The 20,431-nt window shown below is 32.7% G+C and overlaps 3 protein-coding genes across 3 annotated transcripts; 2 read left to right on the top strand and 1 right to left on the bottom strand.

Annotated features, from left to right (window-relative positions):
• LOC109336669 (probable E3 ubiquitin-protein ligase RHC1A) lies at positions 7,989–9,629 on the top strand. The gene is made up of 2 exons (XM_019573404.1): positions 7,989–8,018; positions 8,453–9,629. Exons 1-2 carry the CDS (start codon positions 7,989–7,991, stop codon positions 9,458–9,460), a joined length of 1,038 nt encoding a protein of 345 aa, XP_019428949.1. The 3' UTR covers positions 9,461–9,629.
• LOC109335022 (nascent polypeptide-associated complex subunit alpha-like protein 1) lies at positions 11,640–13,246 on the bottom strand. Its single transcript, XM_019571057.1, has 4 exons — positions 13,136–13,246; positions 12,706–12,784; positions 12,332–12,459; positions 11,640–12,223 (listed from the first exon to the last, which is right to left on the bottom strand). The coding sequence occupies exons 1-4, from the start codon at positions 13,202–13,204 to the stop codon at positions 11,885–11,887; spliced, it is 615 nt and encodes a 204-aa protein (XP_019426602.1). The 5' UTR covers positions 13,205–13,246; the 3' UTR covers positions 11,640–11,884.
• Positions 17,700–19,217, top strand: LOC109335010 (nascent polypeptide-associated complex subunit alpha-like protein 1). Its single transcript, XM_019571041.1, has 4 exons — positions 17,700–17,810; positions 18,190–18,271; positions 18,518–18,645; positions 18,754–19,217. The coding sequence occupies exons 1-4, from the start codon at positions 17,742–17,744 to the stop codon at positions 19,090–19,092; spliced, it is 618 nt and encodes a 205-aa protein (XP_019426586.1). The 5' UTR covers positions 17,700–17,741; the 3' UTR covers positions 19,093–19,217.

Genomic DNA, 20,431 nt, shown 5'->3' with positions numbered 1-20,431 from the left:
CTCGGGAAACATAGTATGTGGGGTTAATTCTCTCAACGAGTATAAAACTTAACCCGAGAAATGGACAAACTTATTTGAACCAACATCAGAAGTTGTTAAGTTTAGTAATAATTCATGTAATTTTATATTTTATTTGTATTGGGTTAGGGTTGTTTTTATTAATATTGAGTAATTGAGGTGATGTTACATGAATTTCTCTTAAAAAGAAATTAGTGAGTTTTATGTGGTGTTTAGTAATGAGAGAAAGATATATGTATTGATAATGTGTAAATTTTATATATTATTATTGCATTATTTATTATTACTTTTTTATTATTGTTAACTTTTCATTGAGAAAAAATAATTCAAAAGAATTGTAGATGATGAAGTACATGGGTAAAAGAAATGAGAGATAGTGTCTAGCTTTATTTAGAAGAATTTATGTTTTTATCATTTTATACAATAAAAACAGGGGAGGGATCCACTTAGTCTAAAAGTAAGTTTTTTCAACTTACTTCGCATCATATTCATCAATTCTAAAGAAATCTAATATTTAAATTAGTAAGTAGATCTAAATCATTAAATAAATTTCCCTATAATTGATAGATAGAATGGGAAACAAATTTAAAAAACTTATTCTTAGAGTAAATGTCCACTCTAAAAATAGTATGGAAGAAAGAAAAAAGATTTCTATGATGGTTGGTTAAAAATGGACTATAGAGAAGAAAGAATGAGAGAAGAAAAAGCTTATATGATAGTAGTGAAAAGTTCAAGAATCACAACCTAATACATTTGATGCAAGTCCTCACTTTGGGAATATATAATGCATGATTTAGTTTTATACTTTTTTCATCCTCAATAGTATATAAAATATGAATGTGGAGAAAAGCACAATAATATATACAAATAAATGATGGATGATATACTGATAATGTAAAATGTGTAAAAAAAATTGCACTATCAGTATGTAGATTTTAAACTTTTTTTCGATTCCACACAGAAATAGATGAGAATAAGTTAGGCAGATCTAGGTCCTAGTATGAATATGTTTGGATTTAGGTCATGAATTGCATTAAGTTAGAACACGTATATCATGCATTAGTTTTTTTGTTTCCCATATGTCGCACTCGAGACAATCATGTCTGAGCCGGGAACATCCACAGGTATATGAAGCTAACTCTCTTAGCGGGTATTTTTTCATCCATAAAATTCAAACCCAAAACCTTATTTAAGAGAAATCAAGCATGTATCACTTGAACCAACTTTCGTTGATATATTAGAGTCTATATATCATGCATTAGTTAGACATTAGAGTCTATTCATACCCTTACTAAGAAACACCTACTATATGCACGCTCCACTATATATATACTGATAGTATAAGAGTTTTTATATTGTCACTAATCATACACCATTTATTTGTAATCATTTTTAAGAGTGGATTCATCCCTGGAAAAGATGGTCGAGTGGTTCAAGGCGTAGGCATTGGAACTGCTATGTAGGTTTTTTGTTTACCGAGGGTAAGAATCACTAATGAAATTTCACACCTTGAAGCCCATTTACTCTGAAATTTAGACAAGAATGGAATTATGATCATGGGATCTTGGGTGGAGGTGAGCGATATTTTAGTGGGTAAGTTAACACCCCAAATGGCGAAAGAATTCTTGTATGCCCTAGAAGATAGACTATTACTAGTTTTAACTATCACCGACTCTCAAACAAAAGTAATAGAAATTAATGATGAATGATAGACTAACAGTGTAAAAAATTTTGCATTGTGCATAGATTTTAAATTCTTAAATTGTAACCAGAAAACATCATATATAATTTGCTATCATAACTTCATTATCTTATTCGAACAAGTATTCTAAGTTTTTTGGTACTTCTAAATGTATCTAGTCACCCTATGGGTAAGGAGCTAATTCCATTAGGGATGTGTGATTATCACTCACAATAATCGAACTCTTAACTTTTTGAATATCATGCGGATCTAACGGAGTTTTACACTACTAGATCAATGTATTGAACACATGTAACATGTTATAAAAAAGTGACTCACAAAGTATTTGGTAAGAAAAATGTTGTTTAGAACATTTCAGAAATGTTTTCCATGATACTGTGATACCAATATAAGTTATATCCCAATGTTTGATTGTCTTTTTTTTTCAATGCTTGGTTCTCTCGTGTGGTTGATACCAAAATTCTTTTGAATGTCAATGGCTTTTCAAAAAATACCTTAATGGAAATACGGAAAGGACCCTCTCCATTATGAGAGGCAAGTGATTGTGTTTATTCATATTCTTAATGGCAAAAATATGATTTCATAATAAACAAAAGGATAAAAATGTTATTACATATTATTTTTGTGTGTTATTGTGTAATAATTGTCTCTCCATTAATAGAGAGGATCTTTACTTGGAAATAAGATGTTATAACGAGGATGATAGGAGAGCCAATTTACACAAAAAAACAAGGTATTCTCATATGAATCCAATATTCTCATGTAAAATTCATTACTCTTAACTACTTCACAATTTAGTATCATTGGAATGTTACCTTTGTGAGTATGTTTTTCCGAAATCTTCTATCTAAGCATGGGAATCTCATTTTCCCAAATGAAATTACCATAAATGTTAAAACATTCCTTATACTAAACACCACCTAATTTTAGAATTAATAATTCTTTGATTATCATATGTATGTTTATAATCATTTACAATGATATTAATTTTATGCCATATATAATATTTGTGTTGTACAATTTTGGTAACATTATTAGATATTTGGAAATATAACATTTCCATTGTTCTTGGGTAATCTAATATTCTCAAGTATTTCACAAATTTAGATTCAGAGGTGTGGATACATAATTTTGTCTCGTCCATAATAATTTTTCAAAATAATATTATTTATTGATCAGGATTCAATTCCAAATTATTCTCCCCAAAATTTTGTTTTCTACATAAATAAAATAATAAATGTATTAAAAAGGGTTTAATGACAAATTGTTGGCTCCACAATGGCAATGATCATCCATTTTCAATTTTGTATTTTGAATAAATTTATGTGGTTGTTATTGTGTTAAGTCACTTAACTGTAACTTATTAGCCTAATTATGGAGGAATTCAATTTAAAAAAACACATGTCTAAATTCCCTTTGAAATTTCGTTTTCCCAATTAAATACAAAATTGAGCAAAATATTTTTTTTGTAATTTTATAAAAGTCGAATGATTACTTTTCACCTATTTTTAGATAATACAATAAAATTTGGAATTTTATAGAGTCCTTAATGAAATTTCTACCTAAAAAGAGTTTTCTGACTACTTTTTATTTTTATAAAGTGAAATAATTATTTGTACTCACTTATGGGTACTATAATGATTTGTTGGGCTTTATAAAAATTATTCAGGTTTTTTTATCGCAAAAGATATATTTTTTGTATCCTCAAACCAAAAATTATCAATATCAAATTTTTTAATTTATGAACATAATTAAATTCAAATTTTAAAAATGCAATAGTGATTTTAAAATATTTGGAACATGAATTGATTACCTCTTAATGAGTTGTCTCTTTTATATTTTAAAACATGTGTGGAAATTCTCCTAAAAATAAGAGGGAAATCACACAATAAAAAGATATCCACAAATAGAAAAAAACTCATCAAAATCAATGTTTTCCCTAAACAAGAGAAACCACTATGAGTTCTCAAAAATCGCGCCAACATTTCATGGATTCGTCGCTGGACAAGATACACATGTCCAACAGTCCTTAGTGAGTTGCATGTCTCGTCAGCGTTTCTAAACGCCGAGAATACCAATTATTGAGTTATCATTCTATAGTTCGGCGTCGTCATTCCATGTCCAATGCATGCCAGCAGTTAGGAGTGAGCATGGGTCGAGTTGGGATGAGTAAGGCTTGTCCCTTACCCGACCCTAAATGTTGGTCGAGTCATTTTTTGAACTCGGACCCAACCCTAGACTCAAAGCTAACCCGACCCTAAATATCAATCGCGTCAGTCTTGAAACCCGGTCCTAACCTTAGACCTGATTAAATATAATGCATACTTATTTTAGATAAAGTCCTCTCAATATTACTTATTATTATGAATATGTATTTTGACATATAACATAATATATATACACACACATATATACATTGTTAATCATATATATATGATGAAAAATTGGAGAATCGAAGATACTTTCGACAAAAAAGGTGTTGTTACTCTTTACACAATTGAATATAGACACATACAAACATGACAAGTGAGTGACCATGAGACATGTCAGACCACATAATGTTTAGTCTCAACTCAACCCTAAATATTGACCGAGTCTAATTTTTAAACTCGAACCTGACCTACACCTGATGAGACCTGACCCTATCTGGGTCTGATCTTGATCAGACCATACCGAGTGAGCTGGTAGGGTCAAGTCTTGCTCACCCCTACCAGCAGCAACCAGACAAGCGCCATGTGTCAACCTTCTAGTGGCTCGCCAATACCACCATTTTTACTATATATTGGTTGTCATCCTCACGGTATATGTTGATAGCCACATACAAGGATCGCCAACCCACTCATAAAATTTTGTCATCCTACATCGCCAACCCAACATTCTCAAACCTTGTTGTTAATGTTGGTCGGGCGACTTTCACCATAATCCAATATCTTATGTGACCTTGTGTCATCCAACACCGGCTACTTGGATTACGCCACCAGACATTAAATAACATGTTTTCTTTTCTTTAATTTTAATCATCATTTCTTTTTATCATCCCTTTATCTAAATGATAATGTAATAAATAATTTTTAATAAAATCATTATAAATAATATTATTATGATAATGCAATATATAATTATTTTTAACTAAAAATTATTTAAAATGTTTTCTAAAAAAATATTGTCAATCATTTAAAAATAAAAAAAAAATGCTTTAACATGTTAATTCTGTTTTAAATTCGCAAGGTTTTGGTTCCTATGTATCCGCAAGGGGAAGATAAAATTACTTTGAAAGGAAGACCCGATGGTAACTATTATGTGACCTCTGCTTATGATTTGTTGGTTAAGGATGAATCATTAGCTTCAAGAAAGTGGCATTTGATTTGGAAGAGTTGTGCTTTCGAGAAGGTTCAATTCTTTCTTTGGCTGATTGGTTATGAAGTTCTTCCCACAAACCTGCATAGACAACACTGTCACTTGAGTATAACATCGGTTTGATGTCATTGTAATGCTTTAGTTGAGGACTTGAATCATTTGTTTCGAATATGTCCTAGCTCGAGGACTACTTGGGAACATTTTGCAAATATGCTGCCAAATATCCCAACTTCTACTCCCTTTCAGGTGTGGTTTTTATGCTTACTCCATTATAAAAATAATATTTTTGCTATGGATATTATGTGGTGGATATGGAAATGGCAGAACAATTTTGTTTTCGAGGATATCCACTAGCACATCACTTATGTCCTCAAGCAGACTTTGGTGGCAGTTTAAGAGTTTACTCGGTGAGGTCGCTTTACAACTAGCAATCCAGTTTAGTCAAGCCCTAATATTGGGAGGGTGAAGTTGGACACAGATGGTAGTTGGCTTCACAAGGAAAGGAAGATGGGTTGGGGAGGTGTTCTCCGGGATCATGATGGTAGATGGATCTCAGGTATCTTTGGTAGTGGTAATGATGGTTGTCCTCTTTTGGCGGAGTTGTTAGCTGTTCAACATGGGCTTCAACATGCATGGCAGTTGGGGTATCAAAGAATTGATTGTGAAACTTATTGTTTGGAGGTAGTTGAGTTGATAAATGGGGACTTGGATATGTGTAATCATTGGTAGAGAGACATTACTCTCTCTATTAGGGGGGTATGGCTTTGGCATTGGGATCTTTCTTTGACTCATATCTCTAGACATAACAACATGGTGGCAAATGCTCTTACTCGTGAAGCTTCGGCAGAAAGAGTTATTAATTGTATTTGGAGATTTCCCCACTCTATTGTGATTCATATCTTGTGCTCAGATCTTCTTGTCTAGTTGTTGTTTATTTTCCTTTGTAACCAAAAAAATTATATGCTTTCAATCATTAAGCGAATATTATGGAATTTGAATAGTCCAATCGTGACATTTGTCGTCTCTTCTTTTTTGTCTCGAGTAAAAACTTGGTATATGACTAGTGTCGTCCTTTTGCTATTAATTTCATTTATTAAAAGAAAAATTACTTATAAAATATTTTTTATTTCTTAATTGATTCATGAAATTTGAATAGTTTGATCACGGTCTGCATCGTCTCTTCCTTTCTCAAGTGAAAAGTCGGTCTATGAATAATACCATCCTTTGCTACTATTTCCACTTGTCATAGAATAATTAATTCTATTTTTACAAAAAAAATGATTTCTTTAATCCAAATCAAATCAATCCATTTAAATTCACAACTACATAGTCTTGATTCCTTAACGCTTATGTGGATACATAGGAGCAACATCTTATCCCGTCAGATCACTGGATATGTTGACTCGGATTATGCTGGAGATCTAGATAAGCGAAGATCGCTCACCGAATATGTCTTCACACTGTGTGTTTGTACTATTAGTTGGAAAACAACACTACAATCAATTGTTGTTTTGTCTACAACTAAAGCAAAATACATCAGAGTAACTAAAGCTGTAAATGAAGTCATTTGGGAGAAAGGTCTAATTGAAAAGTTGAGTATACAACTCGAAGAAACAACCATCTACTGTGATAGTCAAAGTGTTATACATCAAATAATCCAATGTATCATGAAATAACTGAGCATATAGATATATACACTTTATCAAAGACATAGTAGAGAAAGAAGTTGTTAGAGTGGAGAAAATACCCACTACAGATAATCTGACAGATATGATGGTGAAGCCAGTTCCAACTATCAAGTTTAGACATTGTTTAGACTTGATTAATATTCAAAATCTCTAGTGGGCATGAAGAAGAGTAGCAGGAGAATAACTATGATAGTCTTTTAACCAAGATGGAGATTTATTGTATATTAGCTAAAAAAAAAAGCTAATGAAAAGACTTTCTTGGGCCAAACAAAAAGGAAGTGGCTAGATATCATCTTAAATAAATGGAGAATTTCTAGCCAAATAAAAGAAGTGGCTATGGTGAAACCAACATTAATGTTATTTTCCCTTGGTCACATAATCTTCAAGAACTTTGGCTATAAATAGTGCTATAAGTCATTGTAAGACACACCAAATACTTAGTTTAATGCATATTCTCTCTTCTTGTTCTAATATTGTGATGAATATTTGAGTGTTTGAGAAATACTTGAGTGGGAGTGAAATTGAGTGTACTTAAATTTTGGGATGTGAGTGAAACACTTGTAATTCTTTTTATAATAGTGCAATATTCTTGTTTCTCTTCAGCCGTGGACATAGACAAATTATCGAACCACATTAAATTTTTGGTGTCATTTTCTCTATTATATTTTCTTCATGGATCTTCCGCTCCATTAAAGATAATAATAGGAAAGAATGTTGGGAATGTGTTCTATATCTTTGTCTCTATCCCAAAAACAACAAGGAGACAATTTCTTTTAATTATCTCATGTCATGACTATTAATAAGTCTTAAGGTGAATCACTAGTGCCTCAACTTTTTTTTGGAGTAATTATCAATTATATGTGGCTTTTTTTTAGACCTTATAGTAATCTGAGATTGAAAACTAATATGTGATGAGGAAGGAAAATCAATTAGTATTATCACTAATATTGTCTATAAGCAACTTTTCCAAAACTTTGAACATGAAAGCGTCTCAAATATGCTTGGTCAAAATATGAATGATTATGTAATTTTCCTATTTATACACTCTAATTTATGTGTATTACAAGTTACAACATTTGTTTGTCTTATTATAAAACTTAATTGAAAATAATAAATTAATACATTATTTATCATTTATTTGTATTACCGATTAGCCGAAATTGAAAATAATGAAATAATAAATATGCGAAATAAAGAATTGGGAAATGGAGGAGGAAGGACAAATGGAGGGTGGGGACTGCTGCAGGTGCCAGGTCAGTTCAATGTCGGTTCTGCTTCCTCTCTTCTCTTCTTTAGGGTTTCTCACTCCTTCCTCTTTTCTAATCTAATCTAATCTAATCTAATCTTCACAACAGTAAGATTTTCTTCTTTTATTATTCCCTTTCATTTCTACATAACTCTATTTTGTTATTAGTTATGCTATCAATGATATACATAGAATTCCTTTGACATAGTAAGGATATCATATTTCTTTTTGTCTTCTCACTTTTACTGTGTTTCACAAATGAATACACTGGTTACCCTTGTTTATCTGTTGTGAAACCATCATTGCGTATACTTCAATTGTTGCTTATTGTCTAGATCTGATAATACTTTTTAAATGCCTTCACTGTTGTTACCGTAGCTTGCAGCAATTCTAAATGACACGAAATAAACCAACATTGACTGATATCAAATTTATCTGCAGTACAGTCATAGTCATCATGTTGTTGTAACAAGTAAAGATAACAGGCTTACAACTAAGGAAGTAAGTGAGAGGATGTCAAGTAGCAGGAACACTCATTGGTGTTACAGTTGCAGGAAACCGGTTCGATTGGGACGCCAACAAATGGTTTGTCATAGCTGTGGTGACGGATTTGTTCAGGAGCTTAATGATATGGTGCCTGTAAACTCTCTACACTTATTTGGCCTCGACAATAATGAAGGACGTGACCAAAGGTTTGGACTTATGGAAACTTTCTCAGCATTTATGAGGCAACGAATGGCAGATAGAAGCCATGCCCATGATATCAGGGCTCGATCAGATTTAATTCCTGAACATAGGCCTGGCTTCGCTCCTTTGTTGATCTTCGGTGGACAAATTCCTTTTGGATTGTCTGGACATGGCGGCATTGAAGCTCTTTTTAATGGGACTCCAGGAATTGGTGTCACACGAGGTAACACAGGTGATTTGTTTATTGGTCCTGGACTGGAAGAACTGTTTGAACAGATTTCAGCTAATAACCAGCAAGGCCCCCCACCGGCAACAAGGACTTCTATAGATGCAATGCCTACTATCAAGATCACGCAGAGGCATCTTCGCTCAGATTCACATTGTCCGGTATGCAAAGATAAATTTGAGCTGGGATCTGAAGCTAGACAAATGCCATGCAACCACGTGTATCATTCTGACTGTATCGTTCCATGGTTAGTCCAGCATAACACCTGCCCTGTTTGCCGCCAAGAATTGCCACCGCAAGGATTGAGTAGTAACCGTAGCTCAAATGGTCGAAGTAGAACTAATATTAGTAGCAGCGCCAACGGAAGGGTAAGTAGCAGCAGGGAGAACCGGGGAAGGCGAAATCCGTTATCTTTTTTGTGGCCATTCCGCTCTTCAAGTTCTAGCAGTAATGGAGCCACTGGAAGCAGCTCACCAGCACCAACTATCCCTGAGAATAGCCATCTTTCAGGGTATTCTGGATGGCCATTTGAATGAGTTTTAGCATGTGAAGAATTTTTCATTTTAAATTTCATTGTGATTGAACATGTTATGGATAGTGAAATGATGAGACCTTAGTCTACCAGTTTGGATTTGTTGCTATGAAGTTGTGTAATATTTTGTATGATGGCAAAAATATTATGCAATCTTTTTTTTTATTGTACAAGACTCTCTTTTCCACTATGTAAACGATTCTCCTTTTCTGGCAAAAGAATTGAAGTTGGTTTACCATTGTCTGCATTAACTTGCATGATTTTGGACCTTTAGATAGCAACAAGCATAGATACACCTTGAACACCAACCATTGATTAACACGGAAAATAGAAAAACCGATGGCGTATGAATTTTATACACTATTATTGTATTATCTGTCATTGATATTTAATCATTAATGATTCTCCAGAAAAAGAAATCCAAATAAATTATAAATGTGGTAACAACGTATAAATCTTTACACTAATAGTGTATAAATATTACACTCATTGATCAAATAACCTCCACTCTACATCTTATTAAGCATTGTTACCACCATTATCACTACCACCACAATCAATCTTGAACATCTTCGTCCATATCTGTCACTGACAAGCCTTTCTGGTTTTCACTCTCATTTTCTCGAATCCATTTATTGCAATATTGGATAACTATATATTTGACACATGTAAGACCTTCACTAGGGTGAGCACATGGGAATATATAAGGAAATTGTTTAATGGTGTTATTTCCATAAATGTTGACCATGGAGACAATATAAACATTACAAATATAGAACAAAATCCAAAAGTACATTGACACATGTATATAAACAATTATTGATGTTGAATAAAAATTTAAATTGGTCCGGTTACTTGGTCCTTTAAATAATTGGTCAAAGCTTGTTTTGAGTCGAGTTCAATATCGAACTATTTTTTCGACTCACTTAAAGTTTATAATCTCTCTAGTGGAATAACAAACTCAAATTTATTTCATTCAGGTCTACAAAATATTAGTGAATTATACATTGAAGAAAATTTGTGAATTTTAATAATAAATATAGCTACTAATTAAAGTTCATATAACAAAGATTCACTATATTCATGTATCTATAAGTGGAGGTGAGCAAGACCTTTCTCTATCCTTTCATTCGGTTTGTCTCAATCATGGTTGAATCTAAATATGGTTAAGTTTCTTAGTGTCTAGGATCGAGTTTGAGTTTAAAAATAAGATATGATTAATATTTAGGGTCGGATAAGGAACAAACATGATCTGACCTGACTCATGACCACCTCTCTATAATTATTCAATTGTGCATAGAGTAATAATATTTTTTTGTCCAAAGTATCATTGATTCTCTATTTTTTATCATATATTAACAATATATATCATTTCATATGTCAAATTACATATTGATAATAATAAGTAATATTGAGAAAACTTTATCCAAAAGACATATGTATTATATTTGATCAAATCTAGGGTTAGATTTGGGTTAAAAAGTTGGTTCATTTGACATTTGGGGTCGAGTTAGCTTCGGATCTAAGGACAAATTCGAGTACCAAAAAATAACTCGACTAACATCTATGGCTAAATAAGAGACAAGCCTTACCCAACTCAATGAAGCTCATCCTCACCCATAATTAATTTATAAAAAGTGATTCTAGTAGAACCAATTGTTAATTTAAAAAATGAAAACAACTGAGCATAATATCTATACATCGACGATATAATGATTTATATATAGTCAGTGCATCATCCACCGTCTATGATAATTAAAATTGAATGATAGATGATAAAGTGACAGTATAAAAAACTCTTATTAGTGTGTACATCTTTTTCTCCATTACAAATATATGCCATAGTATCATTACATAAATTTTAATCTTAATCATATATATTTGTATAACATTGATTTATTATTCTCATAATTAATTGTTTTCAAATGGTCACTCTCATATATATATAATTCAGTCAACTCTAAAAATCAACTTGTATTTGACTCAATTTTTAGTTAAAGTTTGGAATCAGGATTTATTGAACTAAATAATAAAACAAGTTTCAAAGAAATATTTAGTTGATTAGATTCATTAGTAATAGGTGATGGGTTCTGTATGAGTGACACAAAGATGCCCCCAACTTGAGATTCAGTGGATAGTAATATAGGACCATCAAGTTACATATTACCAGAGACACTGTATAATAGCTTCAAGGAATGACTCATTCATTGGATGAAACATGCACTTGTTTGTGGGTTTGGAAGCTATCAAGTCCTTAGTGTTTACCTTCAATACACACAGGTGACACAGCTAAACAAAGAGAGTAAAAATACAAAGAAAAAGATGGATATCAAAAAACCACTGTTTCAAATCCAGGTAGAGCAAAAATTTTGATCAACAAAGAAAACCAATTCCAGATTCCAAACTCAAATTCTACAAAATCCAAGCATCAATTAGTTAGCTCCATAATTGCAGCAACTATGTCGCCATCCGCAGCTTTAAGAGCTTTAACAGCTCTTGGTCTTGGAACACCAGCTTGAGTCATCACCAACTCTATGTCCTTGGGATCCACACCAGTCTCATCCACATCCTCGTCCTCTTCTTCTTGAGCCGTAGATGAGGATTCAGGCTTTGATGCCGAAGTGCTTACATTAGGAGCCTTGAACTGCTCTGCAGCCTGAGTTTGTAGCTGTGAGCTCAAGTCTTCAATCTTAGCTTCCCCAAATATTATGTATGTGTCAGATGCTGGACTCTTAAAAACATCTGGTTTTGAGATGACAAACAATATCTGGAAAACAGAACTCAAGCAATTCAATTATACGACATAGAATAGACTAGACAAGACGAATCGGAGGAAAAACAACAATAGTCAAAAATAAAGAAGCCAAACACTGACGTTCTTGCTCTTTTTAACTGTGACACGGCTAACACCAGTGACGGGTTTCATTCCAAGTTTCAACATTGCCTTTCGACTCTTCTTTTCACTTCTACTCTGCTTGGACCTACCAGATGCATCACCTTGTCCTGACATACAACACATTCTCTTAGCACAGATCATACAAAACAACATAAAAGTAGCATTAACTCCATCATACAGAAAAGATGCAAACAATCTACATGCACTTTCATTTTTATTCCAATATGAAACAGATTAAGCTTGAATTGATAAATGCAACCACAGATTATAGATGGAATGCCAATAGTCATTTCCCAAATGCAAGAATAAAAATAGATAAATGCACTATGAGCTAATATTATTGACCAACTTACCATCAGCATTTTCATCATCGGAATCATCGTCGTCTTCATCATCATCCTCATCATCGTCCTCAATTACAGGCTCATCAGACTACAAAAGACAATACACAGAAGATCAAAAAGATTGTATTTTTTGTGAAGTGAATATTATATAGTTATTAAAATTAGGGTAAATTGTATTTCCAATTTAATTTGAATTTACAAAAATCACGATTCCATAGTGAGATTACACAAAAACCTGAATGAGAATTGAATATCTGAATATGTCTCCATCCCATTACACATAAATAAAAGACAATTGAAATTGTTGTTGTTAAAAGTAAGAAGAGAAGATTGAATAGCAGGAAGGCTTTGAATTAAGGATAAAGATCCTAGAAAGTAATGTTGTAATGTTGAATACAAAAAAGGGAGAATTGAGAGAGAGAGAGAATGGAATACAGACATGGATGTTTTGCTGTTGGAGATGAGCTGCAAGAAGCTCTTCCTGGCTCTGACTCTGTTCAGCGCTCATGGTGTGTTGTATTCTGCTATCTATGTGCAAACAAAAACCCTAACTAAACTCATTTTATACCCCCACCAACTTTATTTTATTTTATCTATAATTTTATTTTGCACCAAACTCATATTACTTATGAAAATCGTATCGTATTGACTAGTTGAACCGGAAAATCGATGAATTGAATCCTATATTGTTGAATAAAAAAATTATAACAATCATATAATTGTATTGGTTAAAATCATTTAAAACAAGAAACCGGAAAATTTTGAGAGAAAAAATAGAGGAGAAAGAGAAGAGAAACCGTGAGTGAGTAAAGAAAAAGAAGAAAAAATAGATAAAAAAATATTAAAAAAAGGAAGATCAATAAAGGTGATGGGGAGAAAAAAGAAATTTTATTTACAAGAAAAAGTGATGTTAGGAATATTTTGTTTTCAAGACACCACCTACCCCTACTCCATTATGAAAATTTGTGTTTTACTACTAACATTTCTTTGCCTAGTTTTGTTAATAAAATTTTGCACGAAGTTGGAGATATCTTTCCTAAGGAAGAACCACCTGATCTCCCACCCTTATGGAAGGTTGATCATTACATTGATCTTATCCAAGGAATGTCTTTGAGTTATGTTGATTTATCAAGGACAAACCATGAAGAAGATTCAACTTTTATGGTGAAAAATGAGTTTTCTAAAAATTCACATTTTTTGCCAATCAAAAAGGTCATTGATGCTTGCCATTTGGCTAAATCAATCATCAAGGAAGTGACCAATGTTGAATATCTGAAGAGAAGGCGTAAACAATTAAAGATGTTGGTCTTTGATCCAGGAGGTGATTGTAACTCTAATTTGAGGATAAATTTTCTTCAAGAAGTGGGGGATATCTAAGGGGGTGCCCTATAATTCGGAGGGCACATTGGTTTACTTGGGCAACTCATTGGAATTCCTTGTGAGTGTTAATGCAAAATTAATTCATGAAGAGCCTAAGATGAAATAAAATAAAGATAGTTTGAGGTTTAAATTGGATACAATCTTACTGGACTTGATAAATCATATTAACAAAGATAAAAATAGGATTTATGTGACCTCATGTAAACACACAATTAGAGTGAGCAAAACACGAGTTATACTTACGAATAATGAATATGATTTAGGTATTCTCTTCTTTATTCTTCAATAAAAATATATTTCTATTATTATGAGTGAGTAGTTTCATAGTTTATGGGGTAAGGGTTTTGCCCTTCGATCGTGATAGATTAGTTTTTCCACTATTAATTTTGTAAGTGTTACAGTTTCGATATTAGAGAGTGAACACGTGCAAGTATAGTGACCATATAACTAACCTTTTTAGGTAGAGTGGGAAGGATAGAAAGGTAAACTTGAATATCTTGCCTATGATATCAATTTTGAATCCTAATTCATAAGAGTTGTCTTAGGATTCTCAATGGCACCATTGGGTAATGATTGAGAGATTGATAAGAGGTCAATTAAGTGATTCACTTGCATCTTGTACCACGAGAATATGTGCATGGTTCAAGTGAATCTGTAGTTTCACTACTAAAGAAAGAATACTATCCACTAATAGGTTGTCTACCTTTGCGGCTTAAATTTAATGGAAGGATGTGATAAATATTAATTTATTAACATCATTCAATAATCTCTATCCTCAAAACTCTTTTTTGATATATTTTTAATTCTATATATTATTTACTATTCCACTATTTAAATTTATATAATTTTATGAAAAGTGACTAGAACAATTAATTAATTGAATAAGTTGAATGAATATTCCAAGTGGGATCTAACATTTTATTGCATGTCAATAAAACTATACGCTTCTGGTATTATACATATTAATTGCTCTAATATATATTTTTATCTCACTGAAAGTGTCACTCTGATACATTTCTTCTGAAAAGAAATCACATGTCTTAAATACAAATATTTGATGTAATTGCAAAACATTATGTCATATGCTATGATACACATGTTGATGTTGAGTATAGTACACTTTCTTCTCTAATATTCAAGTAATTGTTTTTTAATCTAAGGGGGGATTTTAAGACCTCAATTGTCTAGAACATATTCTAAGTGTTAATCTTATATGTTCAAATTAAATTAAGATAACATTAAATTGTTTAAATGTTCTAATCTATATACTTTAAATATGGAGGAAATCAAGCAAGTATTATAAACTGTTTAATCTGAAGAAATAATTGTTAATAATGATTCATAAATCCCTAAGACAATTTCATAAGTTTATTTTCAGAGTCGTATGAAAACTGATCTATTTACTTTCAATACTCATCAATGTTTAACATTTGACTGAACTTCAAAATTTATCATATCATTGAACTGGAATGCCTCTATCTACATCCATATATTTCATGTCATACATAAACATTTCAGAAATAAGAATCCTAATCTTCAATCTAAAAGGAGCGAAGAGTCAATCAAGTTGAATGATGATGAAGTGAAGCTTCATAAAAAACTGTCAAGACACATTCAATTCAAGAAAACAATGCTTATTTGATCCATTTGCTTTTGTAGAAAGAAAAAAAGTATTTTGTTGTTACAAAAAGAAAGTTTATGTTGCAAGTGCTAAAGAAGCATGTTGGTCATCACTTTTGCCATTACTACGTAAAAAAAACTACTCTCTCACATCGGTTGCCTAAAAAACATTGAATCGTTAAATCCTCAATTCAAAATGACTATGAAGTATTAATGGTGTTGCTGAAGATCAAAGAGAAAATCAAGCTAAAGAGTAAATAAGTTTCAACGAATATTAAATTCAAAGAATATTTTTCAGAAAAGCTTGGCAAACTATATATTGTGAGGAACACTTTTGATAAAAGGATCCATAAATAATTGTTCTATACAATACACCTACCAATTGATCAATCAAATCTGATACTATTTATTCTGAGTGGAAGCCCAAAGGTAAAGGAAGTATGCACCCAATAGCTCAAGGGAGAACCAAATCAATAAATCTTAACCCAAAACATTAAGACGTTAGGCTTATAAATGCATCCATTTTTAACACTTTGAGATTATTCATCTTTTTCCCAACCATATCATATAATCATATTAATATTGTATCGCTCATCAAGTTGGTCAGAATACTTATATAGTAGTATAGTGGTTTGATAAATGGTACACTAATTAAACTACATACTTGTGAAATTAGATATACATATATATTATAATAATATTAATGTTGAAAATTATTTTTTTCTTTATATTATTTCCTAAAACAAAATATGTGACTTGGAAGTATACTATGTTTTAAAAGTATAAATGAATGTAGTGGTTATGTGTTTGAGCTTCTACAATAATATTTTGATAAAAACTAGGTAAATTCCATAAAAGAAAGTAAATGAAAACTGACCAGTATATGAGATTTTAAATGATTTCAGACAATGGGCGGGTTTAACTAACACAATTATAAGTATGAGAAATATAATTGATTTACCATATGTGAAGGAAAGAGTAGAGTGGGAGTAGGGATGGCAAAAAAACCCGTACCCGCGGGTAAAACCCGTACGGGCACGGGTACGGGTCACAAACGGGTACCCGCGGGTATTATAAACGAGTTTTTAAAAATACCCGTAGTACATACGGGCGGGTTTAACTAACACAATTATAAGTATGAGAAATATAATTGATTTACCATATGTGAAGGAAAGAGTAGAGTGGGAGTAGGGATGGCAAAAAAACCCGTACCCGCGGGTAAAACCCGTACGGGCACGGGTACGGGTCACAAACGGGTACCCGCGGGTATTATAAACGAGTTTTTAAAAATACCCGTAGTACATACGGACGGGTACGGGTATTATGGTACCCGTACCCGCGGGTAAAACCCGTACGGGCACGGGTACGGGTCACAAACGGGTACCCGCGGGTATTATAAACGAGTTTTTAAAAATACCCGTAGTACATACGGACGGGTACGGGTATTATGGTACCCGTACCCGCGGGTAAAACCCGTACGGGCACGGGTACGGGTCACAAACGGGTACCCGCGGGTATTATAAACGAGTTTTTAAAAATACCCGTAGTACATACGGACGGGTACGGGTATTATGGTACCCGTACCCGCGGGTACCCGTTATTTAGATAATTAATATATTATATTTAATTAAAATAAAAAATATATTATTTTTTTTTTTATTATTTTTTTTAAAAATGAGAACAAAAAATCACACAAATGGAAACCACCAATAAATTTAGCATTTTAGCAAAATATTTAATCAAAAGGTACAAAAATAATTAAGTTTCATGTTATTTGAAACACAATAGAAGTAAAAAATTTAAAAATTATTTATAATAGAGGAAACCCGCGGGTACCCGTTCTACCCGCGAGTACCCAGAACTACCCGCTCACGGGTACCCGTACGGGTACGGGCGGGTATGGGTATTACTTTTCTATTTTAAAACGGGTAGCGGGTAGCTACTACCCGTGCCCGCCCGTGCCCGTTGCCATCCCTAAGTGGGAGGTATAAAATGAGTTTGGTTAGGGTTTAGATTTGCACATAGATAGCAGAATACAACACACTATGACTGCTCAACAGAGTCAGAGTGAGGAACAGCTTCTTGCTGCTCATCTCCAACAACAAAACATCCATGTCTCTATATTCTATTTTCGATCTTTTCTTCTTATGACTTTATATTTTCTATTTTATTTCAAGCCTTCTTCTTTTTAAATGTTTGATTTATGTTCCACCAACTACTTTAAGGTATCATATCACATATATTATGCCTTTCGAACTTAGTTCTAAGTATTTATGTGTAATGGGATGGAGACATATTCAGATATTCAATTCTCATTCAGGTTTTTGTGTAATCTCACTATGGAATCGTGATTTTTGTAAATTCAAATTAAATTGGAAATACAATTTACCCTAATTTTTAATAACTATATAATATTCACTTCACAAAAAACACAATCTTAGTACTATTTCTTTGCCTTCTTCTTTTTGATCTTCTGTGTATTGTCTTTTGTAGTCTGATGAGCCTGTAATTGAGGACAATGACGAGGATGACGATGAAGACGATGACGATGATTCCGATGATGAAAATGCTGATGGTAAATTGGTCAATAATATTAGCTCATAGTGTACTTATCTATTTTTATTCTTGCATTTGGGAAATGACTATTGGCATTCCATCTATAATCTGTGGTTGCATTTATCAATTCAAGCTTAATCTGTTTCATATTGGAATAAAAATGAAAGTGCATGTAGATTGTTTGCATCTTTTCTGTATGATGGAGTTAATGCTACTTTTATGTTGTTTTGTATGATCTGTGCTAAGAGAATGTGTTGTATGTCAGGACAAGGTGATGCATCTGGTAGGTCCAAGCAGAGTAGAAGTGAAAAGAAGAGTCGAAAGGCAATGTTGAAACTTGGAATGAAACCCGTCACTGGTGTTAGCCGTGTCACAGTTAAAAAGAGCAAGAACGTCAGTGTTTGGCTTCTTTATTTTTGACTATTGTTGTTTTTCCTCCGATTCGTCTTGTCTAGTCTATTCTATGTCGTATAATTGAATTGCTTGAGTTCTGTTTTCCAGATATTGTTTGTCATCTCAAAACCAGATGTTTTTAAGAGTCCAGCATCTGACACATACATAATATTTGGGGAAGCTAAGATTGAAGACTTGAGCTCACAGCTACAAACTCAGGCTGCAGAGCAGTTCAAGGCTCCTAATGTAAGCACTTCGGCATCAAAGCCTGAATCCTCATCTACGGCTCAAGAAGAAGAGGACGAGGATGTGGATGAGACTGGTGTGGATCCCAAGGACATAGAGTTGGTGATGACTCAAGCTGGTGTTCCAAGACCAAGAGCTGTTAAAGCTCTTAAAGCTGCGGATGGCGACATAGTTGCTGCAATTATGGAGCTAACTAATTGATGCTTGGATTTTGTAGAATTTGAGTTTGGAATCTGGAATTGGTTTTCTTTGTTGATCAAAATTTTTGCTCTACCTGGATTTGAAACAGTGGTTTTTTGATATCCATCTTTTTCTTTGTATTTTTACTCTCTTTGTTTAGCTGTGTCACCTGTGTGTATTGAAGGTAAACACTAAGGACTTGATAGCTTCCAAACCCACAAACAAGTGCATGTTTCATTCCTTGAAGCTATTATACAGTGTCTCTGGTAATATGTAACTTGATGGTCCTATATTACTATCCACTGAATCTCAAGTTGGGGGAATCTTTGTGTCACTCATACAGAACCCCTTACCCCTGCAACACTGAATGGAATCCAAAGACTTTCTTTTGGTCTTCATGCAACAGATTTTCCTTACATTTGAAATTAAACGTTAAAGCCACTTCAAAGTTGGGAATTTGAGTTAGAATATAATAGCATCGGGGGAGGTTGTCCGTAATAAAAACACTTGATTCCATTTATTAATAATAATTAAAACACTGTTTTTGTTTTTAAATTGTCTATCGAATTTGAATAGTTTGATTGTGGTCCACATCGTCTCCCTTAAATAGTTTATGGGATTTGAATAGTCATGTTATGGCCTATGTTGTCTCTTTTTTTATCGTAAGCGACAAGTGGGACTGCAATTAATGTTGTCTCTTTGTTCTTGATTTCAATTATTAATTATTAAAGAATCATTGAAAGAGGTTTTAATTTCTTTGATTAATTTATGGAATTTGAATAGCGTGATTGTGTTTTGTGTTGTGTCTTCCTTTCTGCCTCTAGCAGAAAATCAATTTACGACTAATATCGTCTCTTCGTTGTTGATTCCATTTATTTTAAATAATTAAATATTTTGCAATCACTTGATTCAATATTAATTCCATTTTTACAAAAAATTAAAATCAATTTCTTTAATCCAAATCAAATCAAACCAATCAATTTCAAAACCAAAATTACATAATCTTGATTTATCTATCGTACCTAAGGATATGAAGAAGCAAAATGAATTCTTGTCACACATGCATAAATTTTTAAGGGTATAAATAACCATGTTATTAGCAAGGACATTGTTTTATTATGGGTGAATGATGTGCTAATATATTCTCTTTCTTTAGTTGACTTTCAAGTTAGTACCCGTGTTGAAAGACCATTTTATCCAACTAGACACAAAGTATAGTTTTATAAGTTTTAACCACAAAAAAGTTGTGCTGACTTCAAATCTTTTGTGAGATGTCAATTTCGAGTTCAACCTCTTCCTAAGTTGTAGAGTCAATACTGAACCAAAGACTGTGTCGTAATAGGTGATGACTCTACTGAAG

Source organism: Lupinus angustifolius, chromosome LG20 (genome assembly GCF_001865875.1).
Source record: "Lupinus angustifolius cultivar Tanjil chromosome LG20, LupAngTanjil_v1.0, whole genome shotgun sequence".
Classification (NCBI taxonomy): Eukaryota; Viridiplantae; Streptophyta; class Magnoliopsida; order Fabales; family Fabaceae; genus Lupinus; species Lupinus angustifolius.
This window is presented reverse-complemented; position numbering and strand designations above follow the sequence as displayed.

Excerpts from the sequence above, each read along its gene's own strand:
- LOC109336669 (XM_019573404.1), top strand. The coding sequence starts at position 7,989 with ATGGAGGGTGGGGACTGCTGCAGGTGCCAG. Across the intron at positions 8,019-8,452 it reads GGGACTGCTGCAGGTGCCAG|TACAGTCATAGTCATCATGT; the intron begins GTCAGTTCAATG and ends ATTTATCTGCAG.
- LOC109335022 (XM_019571057.1), bottom strand. The coding sequence starts at position 13,204 with ATGAGCGCTGAACAGAGTCAGAGCCAGGAAGAGCTTCTTGCAGCTCAT. Across the intron at positions 12,785-13,135 it reads TCCAACAGCAAAACATCCAT|TCTGATGAGCCTGTAATTGA; the intron begins GTCTGTATTCCA and ends TGTCTTTTGTAG. Across the intron at positions 12,460-12,705 it reads CGATGATGAAAATGCTGATG|GACAAGGTGATGCATCTGGT; the intron begins GTAAGTTGGTCA and ends GTTGTATGTCAG.
- LOC109335010 (XM_019571041.1), top strand. The coding sequence starts at position 17,742 with ATGACTGCTCAACAGAGTCAGAGTGAGGAACAGCTTCTTGCTGCTCAT. Across the intron at positions 17,811-18,189 it reads TCCAACAACAAAACATCCAT|TCTGATGAGCCTGTAATTGA; the intron begins GTCTCTATATTC and ends TGTCTTTTGTAG. Across the intron at positions 18,272-18,517 it reads CGATGATGAAAATGCTGATG|GACAAGGTGATGCATCTGGT; the intron begins GTAAATTGGTCA and ends GTTGTATGTCAG.